The sequence below is a fragment of the Amblyomma maculatum genome, chromosome 1 (assembly GCF_055883805.1).
Source record: "Amblyomma maculatum isolate TAMU_Amacu chromosome 1, ASM5588380v1, whole genome shotgun sequence".
Classification (NCBI taxonomy): domain Eukaryota; kingdom Metazoa; phylum Arthropoda; class Arachnida; order Ixodida; family Ixodidae; genus Amblyomma; species Amblyomma maculatum.
In genome coordinates this window covers 171,484,252-171,506,481 of record NC_139344.1, presented here as the reverse complement: position 1 = coordinate 171,506,481, position 22,230 = coordinate 171,484,252, and the positions used below count along the sequence as shown (strand labels likewise).

Genomic DNA, 22,230 nt, shown 5'->3' with positions numbered 1-22,230 from the left:
ATTTACTTGAAAAATCGTTTGCCTGGTCCGATTTCATGAAGAAATAAACACAGAGAAACTATTTTGTTTTGAGCCTGAAATAAGAAAATTATGCAAGAGATGGCTACCGATCTATAATAAAAATATTGACCTTGTAGAAACTCGCATAAGTCCCCACAGATAAGGTATTGAAGTTATATGTGGGCAAGCACCACAAGAGCAAATATCAATATGATAATTCTCAGTAAATTAAATGTGTGTTTCTTACATAACCGATATTGACCGCCTGTTGATGACATGACACCTCCTTGCAGAATACAGTGTAATTATCTTTAACTATGAGTGTCACTTGTTGCATGTTTCCTATTTTTCTTGGCAGGACAGTAAAAGCTTTCTTTACTCGACGGCACTACTGCAATTTAGAGCCACTCCATTTTTAACTCAAAACTCCAACTTCTGGTTTCTCCCGCACTTTCGCACTTGGTGCAACCTACAATCAATAAAACACAACCTAATGGTTTCACTGAATGAACTTAAACAGGTGTTCCTGAAATTGTGAAAACAGCTATGAATACACTTTTTAGGGTTGTAAAATCAGAAATGTTGCCAAAGTTAAAGAGCACTGCAGAATCTGCATTGGAGCAATATAAAAGAATGGATGCTGCTGCAACATTACATCACCCTCCATCGATTGACACCACTCATTAACCTCTACCACTTCTCAATTACTCACAACTGCTGCGGACATGATTTTTCAGACACATTCTGTGGATGCGGTGCGCGAACGCGGTCTGCGGATAGAAATCTGTGAAATCTGCGCGTTTGCCAGTGCTGTGTTAATGTATTTTATGTTATCACTTATACTACTTGTGAATTCATTTAGGGTTCTATCAGTGTGTTGTGTTACCTTGCTAACAAGTTTTCCTATATCTTCTTTGCATGTGTTATTGTATGTAGTTGTATCCCCCCTACAATAATGTCTCATGGGCGCTGTAGGTACTTACAATAAATAAATAAATAAACATAGCGAAGTAATACTTTTGCATTAATAGATCTTCTAGACACAGGGTCTCTAATTCTTGCACTTTTTTAAATAAGGTGTAATTTCTTTTATCCTAGTCTGGGCAGCTAACGTCTGCTGCTCCTTTGTAAATGGGTCCAGAACCTAAGTGCCTGAGTTGCTCTCTGAAACATTTAATTTAGCTCTCGAGACTGTCTGATATGCTCGAATTGAAATCATTGACTCCAGATTGGACTTTGAAATTAGTTGCAAAATTTTTAACTGCAAAGCCTATTGAAATCTAGTATGATAGGGTGTACTTTTACTAGGGAGCGAAATGCACCAGCTTCCTTTAACATCTCAGCCAGCACACACACAATGCATCATTGAAATGTAGTTTGAATTCCAGTTTCACCATGCATAACAATTGTCCATTCGGGTTGGATGTTCATTAGGAATATCAATTCTAACCTGTAAGATAACTGTCGTGTTAGCCCAGGCAGGGGGGGGGGGGGGGGGGGGCGCCGCTGCACCCGCGCCGGAACGCTGCCCGAGAAAGCAGTCTAGACACCGCGCTCCCAGACGACGAAAATGACCCCCGTTTATTCTCGCACTCCGTTTTTATACACTTGCGCCACACTTGCGCCACACTTGCGCCACAGATACACTTGCGCCACTATCGCAGTCGCAGCTGCCAGCCAAGCCAAGCCAAGCCAAAACAGATGATAACAGCACATCCCCCTTTTCAAGCACTATTAACTTTACATGCATACACTTCAAAATAACATTGGAACACACCCAAGAAAACACGACCGAACACAGTCACTCCAAGCATCAGTCGTCCACGCCCAGCGTTATGGGTTTGCGAAAAACTCTTCCAAATCTGGTCGTAGTTACAATTCTAGCTTGAGAATTGCCACCGTCAGTCTCCGTCTGAGTTAGAGGCACCAAAGCTTCCGGAGCTTCGTCAAATTGGTTGTCTACTCCAGTTACCAATCCAGCCCTGCTGGGCTGCTCCTGACTATCCGGAAATTCGTAGTTCCCGCTATCTACCCGGTTTTTTGGGAGACGGTTAAGCATTCTCCTGTTTCGACGGACTTCAACCCCGTTTTCCGTTTGAACACGGTATGAACGCGGCTGTGGTGCTGCTCCGAGCACTGTACCTTTGGTACGGAGATCAGTCACCCACACCACATCACCTGCTTCCAGCTTTGGGAGATTTTTAGACCGGTGACGTCGGTCGAAGTGGCGGCTTTGCTCCTTTCTGACTTTACGGTCCTTGGCTGCCGCTTCTTGCAGACAGCATTGTCCCGGATTGCGGTGCGAAGGCAGCATTGGGACTCTCGTCCTAAGCCTTCTACCCATCAGTATCTCCGCTGGGCTGACGTTCAAAACACCAGGCGTGGCCCTATAAGCCAGCAAGGCTAAGTAAGGGTCGTCCGATTTTAGAATGAGATTCTTAACCGTCTTTACCATACGTTCGACTTCCCCGTTTCCCTGGGGGTGCCTTGGACTCGAGGTGACATGACGGAAGCCATACAGTTTTGCAAATTTCTCGAACTCGGCACTGACAAATTGGGGACCATTGTCGGTCACCACACACTCGGGAATGCCATGTCTCGCAAAAATGCTTTTCATTCGGCTTATCACGGTAGCAGACGTTGACGGAAGAATGGCAATCTCTGGGTATCGCGAAAGATAGTCTACTACCTACGACAAGATATTGCCGTCCCTGAATTTGAAACAGATCGACCCCCCCTTATGAAAATCGAATTTTCCTTTTTACTTCCTTTGTTTTTCCTTTTTGCTTCCTGAACAGCCTTCCTATAGACTTTTCCTTTCTTTTGACTAAAGGAAGTTTCCTTTGAGCTCACTTTGTTGAGACTTTCCTTTCTTTTGACAGAAGGAAGCTCATTTTTAAACTGGCTCTCTTTGGCAATATCAATAATGACCTTCCTTTATTTTTCCTCAAGTAAAGAGAAAGTTCTCTTTACTCTTTATTCATCATACCTTCTTTTTTTTTGTTCTTAAGCGAAAACATACGAAGCTCATTTTTCTTTTCAGCTATACTTCTAATTTTTTTTCTTTCATTAGTATCCCTTGCACTTTTTTGACTTCTGAACTTTTTTGAATAAACCAATTATACATTTATCAAAATATACAAAATCGCATTCGTTTCTTTGTTGTGCAAGTAAACATCATTTTAATTCTTTTTTTCATTTTATATTAAATCCATGCTTTTTTTTTTTTTTTTTTTTTTTTTTTTTCACGCGCTAGATCTTACTTTTAGCGCAAGTTTCTTCTTGGTCACCACACAAGGACCAATAATATTCACCACCTTCCTTCCTTTGTCCTTAAGTGTAAAGATAACTTTCTTTTCATTCATTTCTTGTGCTTATTTTTGTGTGTGTGGCATTGCTTGGTCTATTTCTTGCCCCTCTGAATTTTTTAAGATAAAATATAATACATTCAAGAATTTTCATACATGTTAAAGAATGCCAGGTGGTTCTAATTCATCGCTTTCGCAGCCCGCTGGTTCGATGGCGATGCATGCGCGAGACGGCATGTACATACATCCGTGACCGCTGCTTCAGCACTCTGACATGGTACGCAACAAAGCTCGGCGCAGGGCTGGCAGGGTTCGTGAGTATTTGCGTCGGCATTGCAGCCTGGCTATGGTGGCTAGCCTGGCAACTCTTGGCTCGCAGCGACGCCAAGGGCGACGCTGTTAGCAAGCGCGGCCTGCTTCCGTCGTGATTTAGTGCACTTCGGTACGGCGCGACGTTGACGTCGCGCAAGTACGCTTTTACCGTGGTGGCATTTCCAGTGCGTTCGACGGGTAGGCGGTTACCGCAGCACCATCGATAACGGCTTCAAAAGCCTGCAGTTAAATGCACTTCACGATGTGCCTAGTACCGGATGTCACATTGTTCACGAAAGTCAAGCTCGTTTACCTCCTATCACAGTTTAAAGACCAGCAATTAATACGTCAGAGACGTCGGTACGTCGCTACCACCACGCACAGAAACCCCCGCAGCCGAGGTTACGAATAGTGCCAGTAAAACCAACGTTCTCACGGCGAGTAAAACCAATGAAGATTGACATGCAGCACAAGAATTCCGCAGCAAAAAAAAAAGGCGCTGCAGCTGCTTGTGGCAATAATTTGCTTAAATTATGTTGTGTTTTGTTACGCATCACATATTACTACTAAAAAAACCAAACATTTAAGGTTGTTTATAAATTATAAGTTTTATTTTGAAAGTTTGTGAAGTTTGCAAAAATGCATTTAAAAGTTTGCAATGGCGCTTGAGACTCTAGCGCTATCGTTTTCGTGAAAACAGCCGGCGGCATGCTTCACTATGTGTTTCATGACCGTAGGAAGTTGTTCGCGTTCGTTGTGTTCGTCGTGTTTTCTTAGCGTGAGTAGTGCAAATGGCCGATCATGTCTTGGTTAAATGGGCGACCGCTCAGAAGTGGGACGTATACCCTGTAAGAAACCTACAATCAAAAGAACTGCAGGCGAAACTGATGGATAATCCAAAATACTGGAAGATTATTCCAAACCAAGGAGTACTACATGCCCAGTGGAAGGAGGGGTCGTACTCTGCTACGTTCATTCTCGGAGTGGGTAAGTAGTCAAACGTCTCTTGTCTCTTTTCGTATTCGTGTCTTAATAATGTTTACCTGTCAAACACCTTCCTTTGCTACTCGCGGTGAGTCGTGTCGCGAAGTCGTTTACATGCCCGCATTACGACCGCATTGTGTTAACCGGCAGGTGACAGTAGTGCACATGGTGAAAGAGGTAGACAGTTGATTCCGGGAATTGCGTGAAATTAAAACAAAAATGCATAATGAACTGAATTTGCGGAAATAAGTAGAATAAACGCGGCTGCTGTCGTTACGTGGACCTGATTCTCCCTGTTTACACAGCAAATGGCAATTCTTGGTGTTTCGTGATAACAGGAGTAGGCTTCCCAATTTGGGCTCTATAAAAAAAAAAAAAAAAAAAAAAATCCTGCCCGCATCGTCGTCTCGGAACGGTGCGGCATGGAGAATGGCAGCTCCTTGATTATTGAAGCCGATTTAGAACAAGTTTTAAAGATGCCCAGGGTGCTCGTTCCGAGACAATTGGTAGTGTAGCAGCGAAACGGACGCTTTCACAGCTGCAGGCGACTGAAGTTTAAGCAGATAAAAACGCCTAACGTGTTGTCGCATTCATTTACTTTCATATTCATTTGTTTGTTTCTTTTTATTGAAGCGTCAAACATGCTTCCTTTCTTCGCTACCAGCCATTCCTCAGATTTCGCGCAGAGAGAGAAAACTTTATTAAAAAAAGGGGGAAAAAAAAGTGTGTGTGGTGGGGAGGCAGTGTGTGGAGTCTCCATTCTAAGACTCCAGTGGCCTGGGCTGCCGCTTTTGCCTGAGTTACCAGCCTACGCTGGGTTGCTAGGTCAGAGCATAGCAAAGCAAGCAGTGACATCAGTTACCAACAGCATAATGCTGCAATGATTTTTAGCTGCCGATGTAAAAGTTACTCCCAGTGCGTGGGGTATGGCCAACAGGTGGAAGGGCACCGCTCTCTCCACTTCATTTTCAATGCTGCCGTTGCACCTTGCCACTACTTCTGGATGAGGCTATCTGCCACGGGATCGCATGCTCCCTTTTATAAAGCTCACGACTGTGCATGGGTACAATCCCAGCATTCATGGACGCATTTCAGTGGAGGTGAAATGCAAGTTGACTGTGTACTGTATGATGTCATTTGCACATTAAAAAACCCCAGGTGAGCCCACCACTACGGCATCCCTCATCGCTATAGCTTAAGTCGCTTTGGGACATAAAACACCATGAACCTACCATAAAGCAGAGTGGCTATGTTTTACGGTATGCGTGGGAGCTCAAACTGTTTTTCTGGAAATGCATCCTTTGTTTTGTCCACTACTGCTCAAGTGGGCATTCTGCCCACTTGAGCAGTAGTGATGCTGGATGGTGTCAGCTCGCAGTTAAACATTACCATGTCCTTTTATGTGCCAAGGTTTGCTCAAGGGCTAATGTTCCTCCTTAAGAAGTGTTGCTTTGAACCCTAAACAGTGTCCATGCTGCGTTTCTCTTGTCAGTGGTCATCATTTGGTCACTATTTTGCTAATCTCATGTGTGGAACCAGATATCTGCACAATGCGTTATACTGAATAATTTTTGTATGATGCATTTGAGTGCAAATACAATTTAGTGAATAGACCTTGCCACATGTCGTTTTGCAGGAAAGCTGCAGCTGTGACAAAATGTCTAAGCCAACAGATGCAAAAAAGAGAGTCCTGGAGCTTCAGGATGAAGTGGGGTCTGCAAAAAAAAAAAGAATGAAGAAATATAAGGCCGCAAGAGATGAAGCACGTCAGATGCTTGGTATGTGATCGCTTTTTTCTGAAGCCATTGGAATGCTGATCTCCATTGCCATGAGACTGAAATTATTTGCTGTGTCACCAGATGCTACGTAAAGCATAACAAATTCAAGTGCTAACTCTTAAATGAATAAGACATCTTGGTCTGTAGCACGTCCTAGTAAAAGCACCAGTAAGATTATGTTGCTGCAATAAGGTTCCCCCTACACTGAGGATTAGGATTGGTGTTCCTCCTGTAGTTGTCTTTGCGACACATTATAGGTGGTGTACAGTAGTGCTCAGCTACACCGTGGCGCTGCTGCATGACGCCACCAACCACCATGCTTGCAGTGCACGTAGCAGATGAACTGCTGCCACTCCTGCTCTGCAAGCATGCTTTGTTTGTGTTACAGTGACTTGCGTGTCACATGTCATTGCTTGGGATCGGCATGCATCTGAGATTGAGCTTGTTGTCGTATGTGATAGCTGCATGAAAATGCATGGTAAACAAATGCCACTCAAGGTGAGCACCTGTGCTGATTTGTGCTCCTCAAGCCGAGGCCGAAAAACGGGCGCGGGTTTGGGTTCCTTTCTGCTCTGGAGTGGTCGGTGACAACAACGCTCCAGTGAACCCGGAGAGCTGCATTAGGTTCAAACACATTCACGGGGTATAAGTTGTAGCCAGATGGCTGCGGCAGGTCTGTGGTGCTCTTGCATTACTGTGGATGGCGTATCTGAATGGAACCCTTGATTCCCTCAGATTTTAACCTCAGAGTCTCCTGCAAATGATGAGGTGCATCTAGAATGAGCGCAGGAGGGACAGCAAAAAATCTAAATTTGTATGAAATTATCATATGTGGCCTCGTCCTGTCTTGGACCTTGGAATCCTTATGGCATGCGCTTCATTTTCCTGTGCCATTTTGGTCACTTAGGTGGTGTTTTTTTTTTTTTTTTTTTTTTCACAACAGGAAATTTATGCTTGTCCAAGCTCGGCACCTGGCTCAGCAATCTGCCTAACTTAACTCGGTCACTACACCATGTTAGCAAATGTCGACACGAAAGACAGACACGAGATAGGTGAAGCATGGGCTATCGAGTATCAGCTACACACTCGAGTGTCAGCCTTTGTCCAAATGTATGGCGTATTGCTGCCGCCATACATGTATATTGCATGCTGACCTCTTCAAGGCCCTTGCTACCGACAAACTGTTTCAGGGATGTGATCTGGCTAACTTCTGTTAAAGCGCTCACGGCTATCTCGGCATCATCATTCGCACCCATGGATTCATTCTAAGCAATAGCAGCACCCGTCAGTTGCACTGTAGTTACAACGTCCTCCACAGTTAATTCAATCCAGGCATTTCCACAGCGAACAAAGAGATCAGAAGTGGGATGTCAGCATTGGCTTCATCAATTGCTATCAGCATCCCCTAGATTATGTACCGCTGATAGGGCGCCTTGAGTGCGTGAGTGATGCCAGTGTCTAGCAGCTAAATTTTGAATGGCGCATTTGGTGACAGAAAAGGGTTGGTCATGCAGTCAAGGGCAAAGAAAAAGCTTTTCTCCTGTGGTGAATGTTACATGGGCTGCTGCTGCTAGTGATGAAATAGTATGTTTTGTTCCAGCTTTCCTTTTTTGTTTTTTTCAGATGTTGCTGAGCTGGTCAATCAGCTGACGGAATCCGTTAATAATGCTGCGTGTACAACACAAGCAGTTGTGCTGCCAACCGAGGCTCAGGTTAGTTGCTTTAGTCTAGTGTCTGCATGGTTGTGCTCATTACTGCCTTTCTCGATGAAACTTTTTTAAGGGTCACACAAGAACTTGGTTCTAGCTTTATGATAGCACTGCCACAAGTCATGCACTTCCATTGAGAAGTGTGCAGGGATAGGGAAACAAGGAGCTCATTATCCATGTGAATGAAGTCAGCAGTCACTGAATTCAGAGATAGGCAAGAAGCAATGCTCTTTATGATTGGTTGGCTCTTAGGGTTTAATGTCCAAAGCGACTCAGGCTATGAGAGATACTGTAGTGCAACGCTCTGGAAATTTCGACCACCTGGGGTGCTTTAACGTGCACCGACAACACAGAGCACACGGGCACCTTGCGTTTCGGCTCCACTGAAAAGCGGCTGCCCTGGCTGGGATGCTGTTTATGAGGCTGGGCTCACAGGCTGCATAATTAGTAGCATAATGATATTTTTAAATGAATGTCAATTTGATAGAAACGACCAAAGACAGACAGTGCTATTTTCTTAAATTCGTCAAAACAACCATGAAAAAAATTCCCAACTGCTTCCTTTCATTTTAGTGACTGTTACTTCATTCGTGTGTATATTGATTTGGAAGAGTTTTTGTGAAAGCTGTAGTGATCGGAAGTGCAAGGTTACTTTTGTTTACGCTTCCTGTTGAGCATACTTCGCTTGGGCTATAGCAAAGCCCTTTTCATCAGAAAAGAGATTTCCATTAGCTTGTTTAATATTCAGCAATTTCTTAGGTTATCGATCTCGGAAGGCCATCTTTTTGCACTACCACTCGAATGACGCAGCTGGTGCTCCTCTAATCAGTCATTTTAGCAACTTGGGCCAGTCATCATGGTATTCAAGCTAATGTGCATATAATCCACTTCCACCTGACAGCCACCTGCAATGTCACTCTGGCAAGTCAAAGGCAATTAACCACCATGGTATTGCCAGGAGGGTCTCCTTTGAGAAGGAGTTGTGGCTTCTTAAGCTGATCCAACAATAGTTCAATTTCACTTTAACCCCTTGAACACTATTATTTCGAGATTTCTAGCTAAAATTGCTTAAAATTACGATATCGTTAAAGGCCCCATTACATGAAAATTTGTTGTCTGTGTTGTGAGTGAAACATCAAGAGCATGGCGCTGGCAAGTGGCATGGCCGAACACACATTCTTCGATGATTTGTGTGGCTTAACGAGACCACATGATATCCAAAAGTTAGGAGGAGCTGCTAACTCCGGTCGTTCATTTGAGGTGGGAAGGTGAAATACGAATCAACATTCCAGTGCTCTTCAATGCTGAGTCAGGCTTGCTACACCTAGGCTACGCAGACATGTTGATGCAGCTTGGTTAAAGCAGGGCTTTATATGTTGGGTGGTAGCCTACACTGGTCGCATCATACCCTTAAACCGCATGATCTGTTGGTAGTGTAATAAAAAAGGAGGTATCCGAGACAAAAATATTTGAACCAGAAACTAAGTCAAATGAGCGCAGTGAAGTTTATTGCTCATTACTTGAAAAATCAACTGCCCGCCAATAAGCAGCAATCTAGTCGAGTAACATATAGCGAGGTAACTGGAAATGTTTTACAAGGGACGACCAAGAATGGAAGCCCAGGGGGTTTCATCGGAATGTTGTCAATTTTCATCCACTGACACAGAACTCGCAATAGTATCGTCTGAGCTGTCATCATCTTCGTCGGAAGAACTACTCATGTCATCACTGTCGTCTTCACTTCCCATAACCATGCAAAAATTGGTGTCTGAGCCATCTTCGGATGGCGAGGATGGCAACGAAGAAAAGCTTCTTTCCCGCGATGACGGGCCAACAGTGCATGCGTTGCCTCTACCGGGAACCATTTTTCTCTCAAAAAGCAGTTAACGGGTCAGTGGTGCCATCTGTCAAATGGCGCATGACCTAAGCCACAGAGGAGCGCTGTACTCGCCTAAAACTCTCAGGGTGAGGATCTATCCTGCAAGGACAAGCACTCGTCCAAAATGGCTTGAGGGCATCTTTGCAAGGACGAGCTGCTTGTCCAAAGCGCTTGAAGGGTTAAATTATGAAAGCTACCTGTGCAAGCTGGAAACTAAATGTTACCTCAAAGTAGCACATACAGAGCAGGGAGTGCATGCTTTTGCTAAACCTTCATTGGCAGTTTTTTTAATTGGTTGAGCTTCTGATGTACGAAAAGGATGTTAGTATTTTTAAACAGGAGGTGACAATGTGGGCACTGTGCTCTGTCTAAACTGGCTTTTAATGGCCTTTGCAATGTTAATGATGAGTAAATCCCTTTATTTTCTGACTTAAAATCTGTTTTTTTTTTTTTTTATTGTTGAAATGCAAGCATAAATTAGGTCGTTAAAAAATCTCTTATTTCTTGTTTTTTCTTCTGCTATAGCAATGCACTATTAGCGCTCAATCCTTTGCGGGGCATTATGTGCCCTCTTTTTGGCTAGTTACTTTAAATACATATTACACAATTGTCAGGTTACACTAATAAAAATGTTAAAAGATGTTTGGCCTGATTCAAAATTAGATCAAAACACCGCTCGGGAAGGTGTCAAAAACATCCAATAGTTTTCGTATGCCTTCATTGTTGTACATGTTAAAGTATGGCTTCTTGAATGTGTATTTTTACTTGCAAACAAATGACCTTAATTATGCATTTTGGGGTTTCTTTGAATGTTCTTAAGCTGGTCTAAGTTTTTCGTTGTTTGTAAAGCCCCTTCATTTTCTTATTGCATATCAAGGAATATTGTTGCATGTTACAATACTTGTCATAGTACTAATATTTGCTTTTTGTTCTTGCAGGTGCACATTGGCAGCAATATTATGGTAAATCAGCAGTTGATTGACCGCATGAAACTCAGTGCAGGCAATCAAGCAACAAAGTTTGCGTGTAACTTGGTGCGGGTTGTGTTCTCACCCGAAGAACTGGAAGAAAGCTCACTCTATGGCCGTGTCTGCAATGCCCGCAAGGAACAAGCTCCAAAAAAGGCACTGGGCTGCCCAAAATTGGATGCTGTTATCTGTAAGTCCTCGAGCTCATAGCCTGTGCATGTGATGCAAGAGCATTCTGAAATATTGTCCAAACAGCTGACTTTTCAGTGATGGTCAGGGCCATAATGCTTGCCTTAATGCATAATGCTGTGGTGCCTGCATGGCGCTCACACTGTCCGTGCTCTGTATATTTAATTTACAAAAGCTAAGGAAGGCTGGATGGACTCTAGCTTGTTCATTGCAGTCATGCTTCTAATGTTTTTTTTTTTCTTTTTGCAGCCTACACCTGCTTGCTCAATGGAGTACTAGCCAAGGTGGTCACCGGCAGTTGCGCAAGTTTGCACTGGGATTGTGGACAGTGATCCAATTTTTTGTCGCAGGGTCTTCGAAAGCAGGCCTAATTGCAAGGCCTAAACAGAGGAAGTACATCTATTCAAATAAATATAAGCTCATACAAACAAATGTTTCAGTCTGAACCTACTTCCTTCGAACATCCACCAAATATCCCATAGTCATCATTCCTTCGAACTTCCTTTGAACCAATAATTGGCCACTGCCTGTGAACTCAACTCAAACTGACAACGGTCTGTTCCCTGGGAGCTCAAAGGAAATTCACAGGAAATTCACAGGATGGTCAGAGAAAGTTAATTCACTGTGAATTCAAAATCAGTAGCCAATTCTCAGTTCAGAGGAAGTTGCTTCCTTCTGACTTTTTTGAGTTCACATTGAACTCAAAGGATGTTCCCATTTTTATCAAGGAAAAGAGAGCGTTGGCGATGCAATCATCGGTTCGATCTGTTCTGGCGCATGCATCGCGCAAACGCTGCACTGTTTCACGAATGACGCTATCTCAGTGCTAAGTCCCGGCCACCAGACAGAACCTTTAGCCACACTACGGCATCGCGAGATGCCTTGGTGACCGTCATGCAGTTTGCTTAGCGCTTCCTTGCGAAGGGTCTGAGGAATGATAAGCCTCATACCTTTGAGCAGAAACCCGTTCACCAAAGTAATGCATGCACGTTCCTGCCAGTATGGCAGAAGATAACAGGGAACATTTTGTTTCCTGGGCCACCCTTTTTTGCACACTGTGCGCAAGCTTCGACACACTTCGTCTTTTGCTTGACCTTCTTTTACTCTTTTCAAGAAATCGTCGCCTGTTTCTAAACCCAGTAAACAAGCTTTCGAGTAAGCGGTTACCTCTGAGACAGGTAAACAGCTTTCCACTTTCGTACGAGCTAACGGCGAACGTGAAAGAGTATCAGCAGTGGTTAGCGATTTGCCTGGTACATATAATACAGAAAAACTGTATCGCATCAGGCGCAGACGAAAACGTTGAATTCTTGGCGGCATAGCATCGATATGGTGGCTAGAAGGGGGGCGTATCCGCCCAGAAAGCGCGATCCTCTGGTTCATGCGCTGCCGCGAAGGCCGCGGTGGCGCTGCGGTCAGCTTGGCGATGCAGTCACGCGATCGCGCGCGTGTGCAGGTTCGCGCGCGGTGTATGGACGGTGCGGCAGCGTTCCTGTTTGTTCGCGGCTGCCAGCATGATCTCTCGTTTATGGCCAGATGTGTTGCGCTGCTGACATGTTAATATGAGGGCCTAACTTCGCCGAACAAATGAACTCCAGCGCAAAAAAAAAAAAAAAAAAAAAAATCACAGTATGTCCCTCCCAAGCAAAATTATCAAATTTTATGTTCTTACCAGGCAGCACTTCTATGTTAAGGCGCGGAACTGTAAGCGCAACGCTAAGCAGGGAAGAATGAAAGTGCCGAAACTCAAGAGGGTGTTCTAAGTTGCATATTTATTCAAGGTCGAATGTAGTATTTTTTTTTTATTTAGCGGGAAGAGATATCCTTGCTCCCCATTTCTTAGTGCCAATTAAGCGATGCATGCAGTGTTGATAATCAATGTTTAATGTTTTTTTTTCTTTCTAATTACACAGAAGCATGTGTAAATGTATCTGTTATTTTGAATTACCCTGAATGTTATTATGAGCAGTACATTGCTATTACTACGATATGCAATAAATGCTTGCTATGCTTTGTTTTGCTTGTTTGGATCCCCAATCACATTTTTTAAGCGTAATGCTGATGCTTCGTATCCTTGAAACTGAAGGAGGTGGAAAACATCGACCAAAGAACAGCCAACCTTTTTTCTTTCATTTATTACCCCTTTTAATTTTCTTCTTACATATTATTTTATGCCTTGGGGCAAACAACGTTGTGGGAAAAAAATGCGGCCGCACGGAGCCGAAACATTCTTCCATCCTCATTCTTTTGAAAGAGTGCGTTATTGGGCGAGTCGGTCAGACATATCTTCAATGTATACTGCGCGCACACAAAACAAGGAGGAGAAAGGTACACAACAATTAAGCGCAGGTGTTGCGCTTGTTGTGAACCAAATTTCTCGTCTTTGTTTTGTGTGTGCGCAGTATACCTTGAAGACTCATTATCTTGGTCTGTCTTCTACTTTCGACATGCACTATCTCGATCCGACGGGACTCATTCAAGACCCTCCAATTCCTGGAACTGAAAGGATAGATACGCCCGTATTCTACGCACCAGAAGTATTGGAGTACCAACCGATCGATTTTAATCGTTTTGTTTGTTGGGTTTCATGTGCCAAAATTACTCGGGCTATGAGAGACACCGCAGTGGAGGACTCCGGAATTTCGACCACCTGGAGTTCTTCGCCTTGCTTTTCGCCTCCAGAGAAAAGCGGTCGCCGTGGCCGGGATGCGATCCCTCGTCCTTGGGCACAACAGTCGAACGCCCTAACCACTGCACCACCATGGCTTAAAATTGAATTCTGTCAGCCGTAATCAGGTTCGACTAGAGTTTAATGAGCTAAACCATTACCTGCAACATCACTGAAAGGCCGACGCGTTGCACGCACGGCGGGCATACGTATGTTCAAGTACCGTGGCTGAAGGCGAGCGGCGCGTACCATGCATCGCACATCGCACTACGGCCAACAGCGCCACCTACACCCGGCTTGAAATGGAGGAGCGGCTTCCGTCCGCCGTTGGCGTCACCTCCTCCTTCTAGCCACCATAGCATCGATTGCCATGTGACCCAACAGCGACACCAAGGGCTTGTGGTCAGTTTCAAAAACAACTTCCAGACCACGTATATATTCATCAAACTTTTCCGCTGCCCACGTCAACGCCAGTGCCTCCTTTTCGATCTGGGAGTACCGTTGCTCGGTTTTAGTGAGCGAACGAGAAGCGAATGCAACTGGTCTACGTTGCCCGTCTTTTTGCTTTTGAAACAAAACTGCTCCCAGACCGAAAGACGATGCGTCAGCTGAAAGAGTGGTTTGTAGCGAAGCGTCGTACAAAGCCATGCATTGCGCTGAACAAATGAGCTCTTTGAGTTCTTGGAACGCTTTTTCCTGATTGCTGTCCCAGACCCAGTCCCTATCCTTGTGCAAAAGAACACGCATGGGAGCAGACACTTGGGCTAAATGTGGCAGGAAGGGGCCCAAATGATTCGCCATGCCCAAAATGCTTCTAAGCTCAGTAACGTTTCTGGGTGCTCTCAAATCTTTTATAGCACTGACCTTCGCTGGATCAGGATGAATACCTTCCTCATTCAGAATGTGACCCAAAAAACGCACTTGCCTAACCCCGAATAAGCATTTCTCTTTGTTTAATGTCACATTTGCCCTTGCTAGGCCACGTTACTTAAGCGCTCATCGTGTTGAGCTTTGCTTTCGCCAAACACTAGGACATCGTCCATGAAATTAACGACCCCCGGCAGGCCACCTAGTATCTCAGATATTCTCTTTTGGAAGTACTCCGGAGCGGAGGTAATTCCAAAGGGTAGTCGCGTGAAACAGTATCTACCGAAGGGTGTTAAGAACGTGGTTAGCTCTTCCGAGTCTTTACTAAGTCGCACCTGGTGGAAGCCTGAGTTGGCATCGAGCTTTGAAAACCATTTCGCTCCCGACAGTGACCCTAGAGCTTGATCCACAGTTGGTAACGTAAATCGCTCTCGAACTACGCATTTGTTCAATTTAGTGAGGTCTACGCAAACTCTCAGGTCGCCTGAGGGTTTCACTACCGGAACTGTTCCGGCGCACCATTCGGTGGGCCCATCCACTTTCCTGATTATGCCTAACCGCTCCATTTTATCTATTTCGCGCTTCAGGGACTCCCTCAGGGGAATTGGTACCCTGCGTGGAGCGCTTATGGCATGCGGGATAGCGCCAGCTTGTAGCCTGATGGTGTACTGCCCTGGCATCGTACCTAGACCGCGGAACATTTCTGGAAAGCGCGTCTCGTACTGCAGGTTTCCCGAGTCGACCGCGTCTGCAAATTTCACGATACCTAAGACCTCAAGTGCAGGTAATCCTAGAAGGACGTCGCGTAACGGACTGACAACGTAGCATGTTTGATACACAGTTTTCTCTTTCCATGCGATCTCTGCTACGAATTTGCCTAGTACGTTAAGCTTACTGCCTCCTGCACCTTGCAAGATTTCATCGGTTTTTACCAGTCGGGACGGTAATCCCGGAAACGTTGATGGTAATACTGACACTTCAGCACCTGAGTCAACCTTTGCAAAAATGGGCACAGAATTAATGCGCACCTGAACAAATCGCGCTTTTCTGCGTGCATCTATTGATCCCACGAAAGTCTCTCCAGTTTCCTGGTTGACCGCTGAGACGCGTAGCTCTCCAGTTTCCTGGTTGACCGCTGAGACGCGTACCTTTCGTTGAGCGGAAGCCGTTGCTTTCTTCAAGCAGGCCTTTGCGAAATGTCCCTTCTTGCCACAGTGGAGACACTTGGCAGCTCTGGCTGGGCACATTGTCCTGGGGTGGGCGTCGCCACTGCAGAAAGGACACCGCACCTCCGGCGTTCGTTGCCCATGCAGACGTCCCTTGTGCCTCTGTTGAACCACCGCGTCCACATTGGGGTCCTGGTCACGAATTTCCGATGACTGATGGCTGTGTTGTCCTCGTAGAGTACTTTGCTCTGTTGGACGCTTTCCTTTAAGCGAGCCTTCGACAGCGCCGAAGCCAGCGTGAGCTGAGAATCCATTTGCAAAGCTTCCGAGAGCTTTGCGTCGCGGAGCCCGACAACCAGTCTGTCTCGGATCATTCGTTCTTTTAGTTCACCGTAGTCGCAACGTTCCGCCAAGCCGTGTAGCGCAGTGACGAACTGGTCTACCGACTCTCCTGGCATTTGTACGCGTCTGTGAAAACAGGCGCTTTCGTACACGATGTTCCTCTCTTTTACAAAGTGCCTGTCGAACTTTTTCTTTACGGTTTCATAGTTCTTGGCGTCTTCGTCAGATAGTGAAAACGTCTTGAATATGTCACGAGCTTGCCTCCCCATTGTGTACAACAGCGTTCGTACCTGAGCCTCCCCGGAGCATTCGTTGAGTCCCGTTGCATATCGGAAGTCGTCGAAATGTTCGATCCACACCGGCCACTCTGACGTGCGGTCAAAGTCCAGCGGTGGCGGTTGCTGCAGTCCATGCAGCCGCATTGAAGGCGTCTTCGACATCGTGGATGTAAGGTGCCTGGCTCAGTGGGAAGATTCTTGACCATCTGACATCATGTCGTAGACGGCCACTTCTGACGCCCAGGCAGGGGGGGGGGGGGGGGGGGGGGGGCGCCGCTGCACCCGCGCCGGAACGCTGCCCGAGAAAGCAGTCTAGACACCGCGCTCCCAGACGACGAAAATGACCCCCGTTTATTCTCGCACTCCGCTTTTATACACTTCCCAGCTGAAAAAGTTCATTGGTTCCAGTAAGAATTCCAGCTGGTTTTAACTGGAGCCAAATGGAATTTGTGGGTTCCAATTGGCAACAGCTTGCCCAATTGGTTTTGCTAGCTGGCAAAATGTTCTCCTATTGGAATTCTTAATGGTAACAGAATATGGCAATGGACGTAGTTGGCATGCTTATCACTAGTTAGAAACTTAACTGGTTCCAATTAGAGGTCCAATGGGTTCCAGTAGGAAACTAGGCCGATTCCAATGGGCATCCAACTGTTCTAATTTACCAGTTCCCCTTCAATATTCCACTGGTTCCAAATGAAAATGAGGTGGTTTCTTATTGAAAACAAGGAAATAAGTTCAAAATGTCACACTTTCTTTCCTTTGGTCATCCAGCATGGATTTAAGCAGTTAATGAAAATTTAATTTATGTGCATGACCATGTTACAGTGTACATAAAGTGAATGCTATTTTAGCAATAGTTTAATCTGTTTGACTCATAAAAGAATGGCATTGCCAAGAAAGTCAAAATTACTGATGTTATATATAGTTATAGACATCTGCTTCTTTAAATAATCCTTTGAATGCATGAAATATTTTAAACAAATTTTAAGTTCTAGTTTAAAAGGAAAGAAAATATTTTCAAGATTTCCATAGAACACAATTCTTGCAACTATTGTGAACTGATGTTTCTTAATTGAGTACAGAATTGAAACCCTGCTAATAATCGAGTAAAAAACCTAACACACTTTATTTTAAAAGTACTGGTGAAAAATAAGCAAACTCAATGCTTTGGATGAGACCAGAACATGTGCACATATACAGGTGCATATCTACAGGCATATATATACGATATATCCCACGGGCATGTATATTATATATGTACGACATTCTTTCAGCTGCTGTCTGCTAGCGTAGCAGACGATGCGAGTTCCGGTGATCGCCTACATCAATCAAAGCAAAGTGCAACGAAAACAATTATTTGCAAAAACTTAAAATTAATTTTAATAGCAGTAATTTTAAATATGTCACTTTCACTTGCTATATAATTTTGACTAATGCATGTTTTCCGCACAGTGAGCGACATCATCGCTGTCGTGCCTTCGGCTTTAGCCTTCAGAAGCCAAAAATAGCCGTTCCGAAGTCTAGACTAGACGACTAGCGAGGGACAACATGGCGGTGACAATGGCAAGCATGACGGCATGTTCGTGCAAACGCGTGTTTGCAAATGCTCTGTGCGGCTAGAATCCTGCGCTAATTATATGTTACCATAATTTAAACGTAGCCGTCATTATGAATGATTTTTCGGCATTTCATCTGACGCACTAAGTGGTATCACAACTTCTAGCAAGACAAAAAAATGTGAAGCGACTTCTACAAGGCCTACGACATGCTACTCTTCGGTAAGTAAAAAGTTTCTTTTCTTGTGGTAATCCCACCCTGTGTAAGTGTTCTAAGGTTGCATTGGTGTTCAGCTAAATTTTTAGAGCGTAATTAAGGCACTGACAAAGACCAACATTGACTGAAACGGGCCCGATAGCTACGATGACCGCTGCTGATCTCATTCGAGCGAACTGTCCGAGTGAGGTGATAACTTTTGTTCTCCGTGATTGATTTCCGTAGATTTATTGTATTAGCCTGTCGAACTACGTTTGGATTTACCTGCGGCCAGCAAAAAACCAACTTCATTATCCGATTGTTGCCGCCTCAGAACCGTCACTGCATATCCTGGTGGCTTCACTGTGATGACATGAAGCGCTGGTAGTTAGGTTTAAAACTAGAAACCTAGGCCAAAAATGTGTGAACAGGCAAAGACCGGTGGCTGAATGATTCAGTCTATACCTATTGCGACTAGGTTTATCCATGCTGCGATTGTGAGTGAGCATGTACCTTACTCACCTTTCACTTGTTTCATTTGGAAGCACCATTCAAGGAAAATATTTAGAGACCACATGCTTGTACAACACTTCACTTGTCCCTTGGAGGATTCTTGCCACATGTGTTTTTGCATTTATATGTGGTTTTGCATTTTACTCGTTGCAGAGCAAAAACTTGTACTCGATGACTTGTACTTTCTAACTAAACTAAGTTTGCTAAATGCACTTTCTTTTTCTCTACACGGCTACAGGAAGCGGCTGCAGGACATGGGCATGCCACTGCAAATGGCTCGGGAGACTGCCATGAAAGACGTGACGGGCCTCATCAACGAAAAGATTGCATATCTCAGAAGGCAAGCGAAGAGGTAATTGAATAATTTTATACCATTTTGTGTGTGACATTCAAAAAGCATCTAAGCTTGTCAGCTCTGTGATTACTTATGCTTGCCTTTATTACTTTAGGGAACAAGCTGCCAATGGAGCACTGCAGGGAGAAACCACACAAGCAGCTACGGCAGATGGCGATTGCTGAAGAATGCACAAAGGCACATTCAAGAAATTTTTTGAATTTGGATCTTTCACCATTCAGCTGCGCTGTTTTATGGGTAGCTAGTTTAAAAGGATCTTATTTGTTTCAAGTAGAGAAGCACTTTGCATTGCAAGTACATTCAAGTAATAAATGTGAAAGTGTTATTGAATAGAGCTTTGTTGTCTTCATTTCAAGTAATTCATGCAGATCTTGTTCTGGCCCACTCCAAACACAGAAAATAGTCCTGCAAGCATCAACATGCACCAGATGATGAGAGTATGGGTCTAGTATTAGTTCCCTAGTTAATATTCATTGGAGTAGGAACTTCCCAGCTATAATGGGGCAGCATTGATTCCATTATGTTATAATGGGTACTAGTTGGAATCGCCCAGTTAAAACCTATTGGAGTTGTCCAGTTAGAACCAGCTGGAATCGCCCAATTATAACCAGCTGGAATCGTCCAATGGGAACCAGCTGGAATCGTCCAATGGGAACCAGCTGGAATCGCCCAATTGGAACCAGCTGGAATTTACCAATGGGTGTCCGAAAACCTAACTGGTACCAATTAGAAAAATTCCAATAGGAACCAATGAACTTTTTCGGCTGGGTTGCGCCACACTTGCGCCACTATCGCAGTCGCAGCTGCCAGCCAAGCCAAGCCAAGCCAAAACAGATGATAACAGCACAATAACCATAACTTAGCAGCCCATAATAAAAATAAATTGCTTCTTTAGAGAGAGCTAAAACTATGCAGTTGGGACTAAGTACCTATTCCAGCTGGGAGGTCATCTTGAAACTGGAAGACATTTGATTATGGAAATTCCATTAGGACTGAAAATTCTAATTGGAAAGAATGAAAGGATGCCTAAATGGAATGAGGGCTTCTAGAGAAAGTGTAAATTCTGGAAACTCAAATGGATAATACAAGACTCTTTAGCAGGATCTAGAACACATCTTTTACAAATGAACACTTGAAACTTAGAGCACTGGCTGATGCTCACTGCCGCAGCTCTCAGAATAACTGACAGCATGGGCAAAACTACAGTAGGTGTTAGTGCAGTATACACCAGTGTTGTCACTGCGAAGTGAAGAGCCACAAAGCAGAGGACTGCCATCCTTACTACTGCCCATATAAAAGTAATTCTCAGAGCCACCTTATTGTTTCCTGGCAGATCATGGGCCTTCAGCTTCATCGTCATGTTTTCTCATTTTTAGTCTTTTGTAGGATGTATTGGGCCTTCGGTGGTCTGTCATGCAACACTGCATGACTAATCCACTGATTGCAAAGCCGTTAACCAACAGAGATATCTTTTCACTTCATGTGCGGCACAAAAACATCATGCATAAAAAAGGCCACATGTCACTATTCCATCTTTCTTTACACTTTCTTTCTTTAGCACACTCAAAAACCATTCCTGCAAAAAGCTATAGCTTCTTTTATGCAAAGTGACATGGCAATTATTGTAGCTTGAAACATTTTAAAAACGAAAAAATAAATGCATGAGGCGGCTCACAACCATTGTTTTTTTGTAAAATTGTGCTGCTTCATAGGCAGTAACTTGAACAACACTGACAGCATTTCTACATTACTTTGAAACAACCCAGGCAAAAATCCTAACTGGTGTAACTGGTTTAAGGAACAAACTTCCAGCTCATACAAGTTGGATAACAATGGATCCCCAACTGGAATTCAACTGGGATCAACGTTCATGCGTATAAGGTACCCGTTGCATGCGAGCCTTGCTACCTGTTGATGGTTTACAACTCAGAAAGAACACAAAAACGAGGGCACAAGTGCAGATAAGGCTCATGTTTGCAGTCTCCATGACCGGTTGTATTGGTTCCTCTGTATCCCATGAAAGCACTCCATTTATAACCCCCAATGGCGTAGGTCTGCGACATCTGGTGCAATAACGCGGGGCACCCCCCCCCCCCCACCCCCCCACCCCTCATGAACACACCTGAGCGCAATACCATCGCCTACTTTGCCGTCAAGGCTTTCTTCGATGGGGAAAGTTCGTCTTTCGTATCACACAACATGGTGCAAGCCGAGGCATTTTTTTTTCCTTCATTTCTTAAGATTTCAACGTAACAAGCATATACCGCAACTGATAACAAGCTATATTACGAGGGGCATGTCATATTTTTTTCTTTTCTTAAGAAAGGTGCATTTGTGAAGAACTAAATAGAGGTTTTTGACAGATGAATTTCTAGATTGGGACCACAGAAATAAAAGGGCATATAAAAACCACAAGAATTGCAAACTTTGAGCATGTAGAAATACTTGGTAGCACGCACAGTAACTAAAAGTGGCAACCTGGCAGATGCGACCAGGATTATAACAGGGTGCCAGTGTGAACTATTTCGTTTATATCAGGCATAGCGCAGTGACAGCAAAAGCCTCGAGAACTGGCTAATATGTGTAAGGACTGTTGAAAGCTTTGAACATGCACAAGACAACTGCAATTACATAGACCACAGTGACAAAGAATAAAGTAAATACGAACCAGCTAGAATGTTAGACTGAGCGTTCACATGCAAATATGGGCATAGAAATGCCATTTGAGATGTAAGCATGCTAATAGCGAAAGGACAACTCGAACACACAGAAAAGAACTGAAGTTACAAAGACAAACAAGCAGTCATAATTGAGGCCTTCAGTGACTGCGCTGTAAAAGACAAAGTATGCAGAGGGACAAGTGCATAATTAAGCCTGCCGCACAAATGAAATAAGCATACCCCTTGATCGATTATAGAAATCGCTTGTGTACAAAAAGTGGGAAACACTGAAGTCATCTTGCTTTGAGCAACTAATTTCAGATAATATAAATCTTATTTTGAAAGCGTGTATTGATCTAAAGAGCATAAAGCAAGAAAAAAAAAAACAACCCGAAATGCCAACATTTTTATTTTCCAGTCTTTAAGGCTTTAAAGCTGCTACTCAGTTTGTCAAAATCAATGTTTTTTGCTAGCTCACCTTCGAGACATGATAATGCAAGAT

At 44.1% G+C, this 22,230-nt stretch overlaps 1 protein-coding gene and 1 long non-coding RNA gene across 2 annotated transcripts; both read left to right on the top strand.

The window, feature by feature from the left end:
• Positions 1 to 4,333: 4,333 nt before the first annotated feature.
• Positions 4,334 to 11,559, top strand: LOC146204871 (uncharacterized). The gene is made up of 5 exons (XM_084589583.1): positions 4,334 to 4,607; positions 6,241 to 6,382; positions 8,006 to 8,094; positions 10,909 to 11,128; positions 11,377 to 11,559. Exons 1-5 carry the CDS (start codon positions 4,557 to 4,559, stop codon positions 11,457 to 11,459), a joined length of 585 nt encoding a protein of 194 aa, XP_084445709.1. The 5' UTR covers positions 4,334 to 4,556; the 3' UTR covers positions 11,460 to 11,559.
• Positions 11,560 to 17,964: 6,405 nt separating this feature from the next.
• Positions 17,965 to 19,402, top strand: LOC146204870 (uncharacterized). The gene is made up of 3 exons (XR_014704067.1): positions 17,965 to 18,226; positions 18,952 to 19,065; positions 19,163 to 19,402. It is a non-coding gene; the product is annotated as an uncharacterized LOC146204870 (long non-coding RNA).
• The last annotated feature ends 2,828 nt before the right edge of the window (positions 19,403 to 22,230 follow it).

What these genes read in the sequence shown, in the direction of transcription:
- LOC146204871 (XM_084589583.1), top strand. Translation starts at nt 4,557, where the DNA reads ATGCCCAGTGGAAGGAGGGGTCGTACTCTGCTACGTTCATTCTCGGAG. An exon ending in TGCTGCCAACCGAGGCTCAG is followed by an intron (nt 8,095 to 10,908) that starts GTTAGTTGCTTT and finishes TTGTTCTTGCAG; the next exon opens with GTGCACATTGGCAGCAATAT. An exon ending in AAAATTGGATGCTGTTATCT is followed by an intron (nt 11,129 to 11,376) that starts GTAAGTCCTCGA and finishes TTCTTTTTGCAG; the next exon opens with CCTACACCTGCTTGCTCAAT.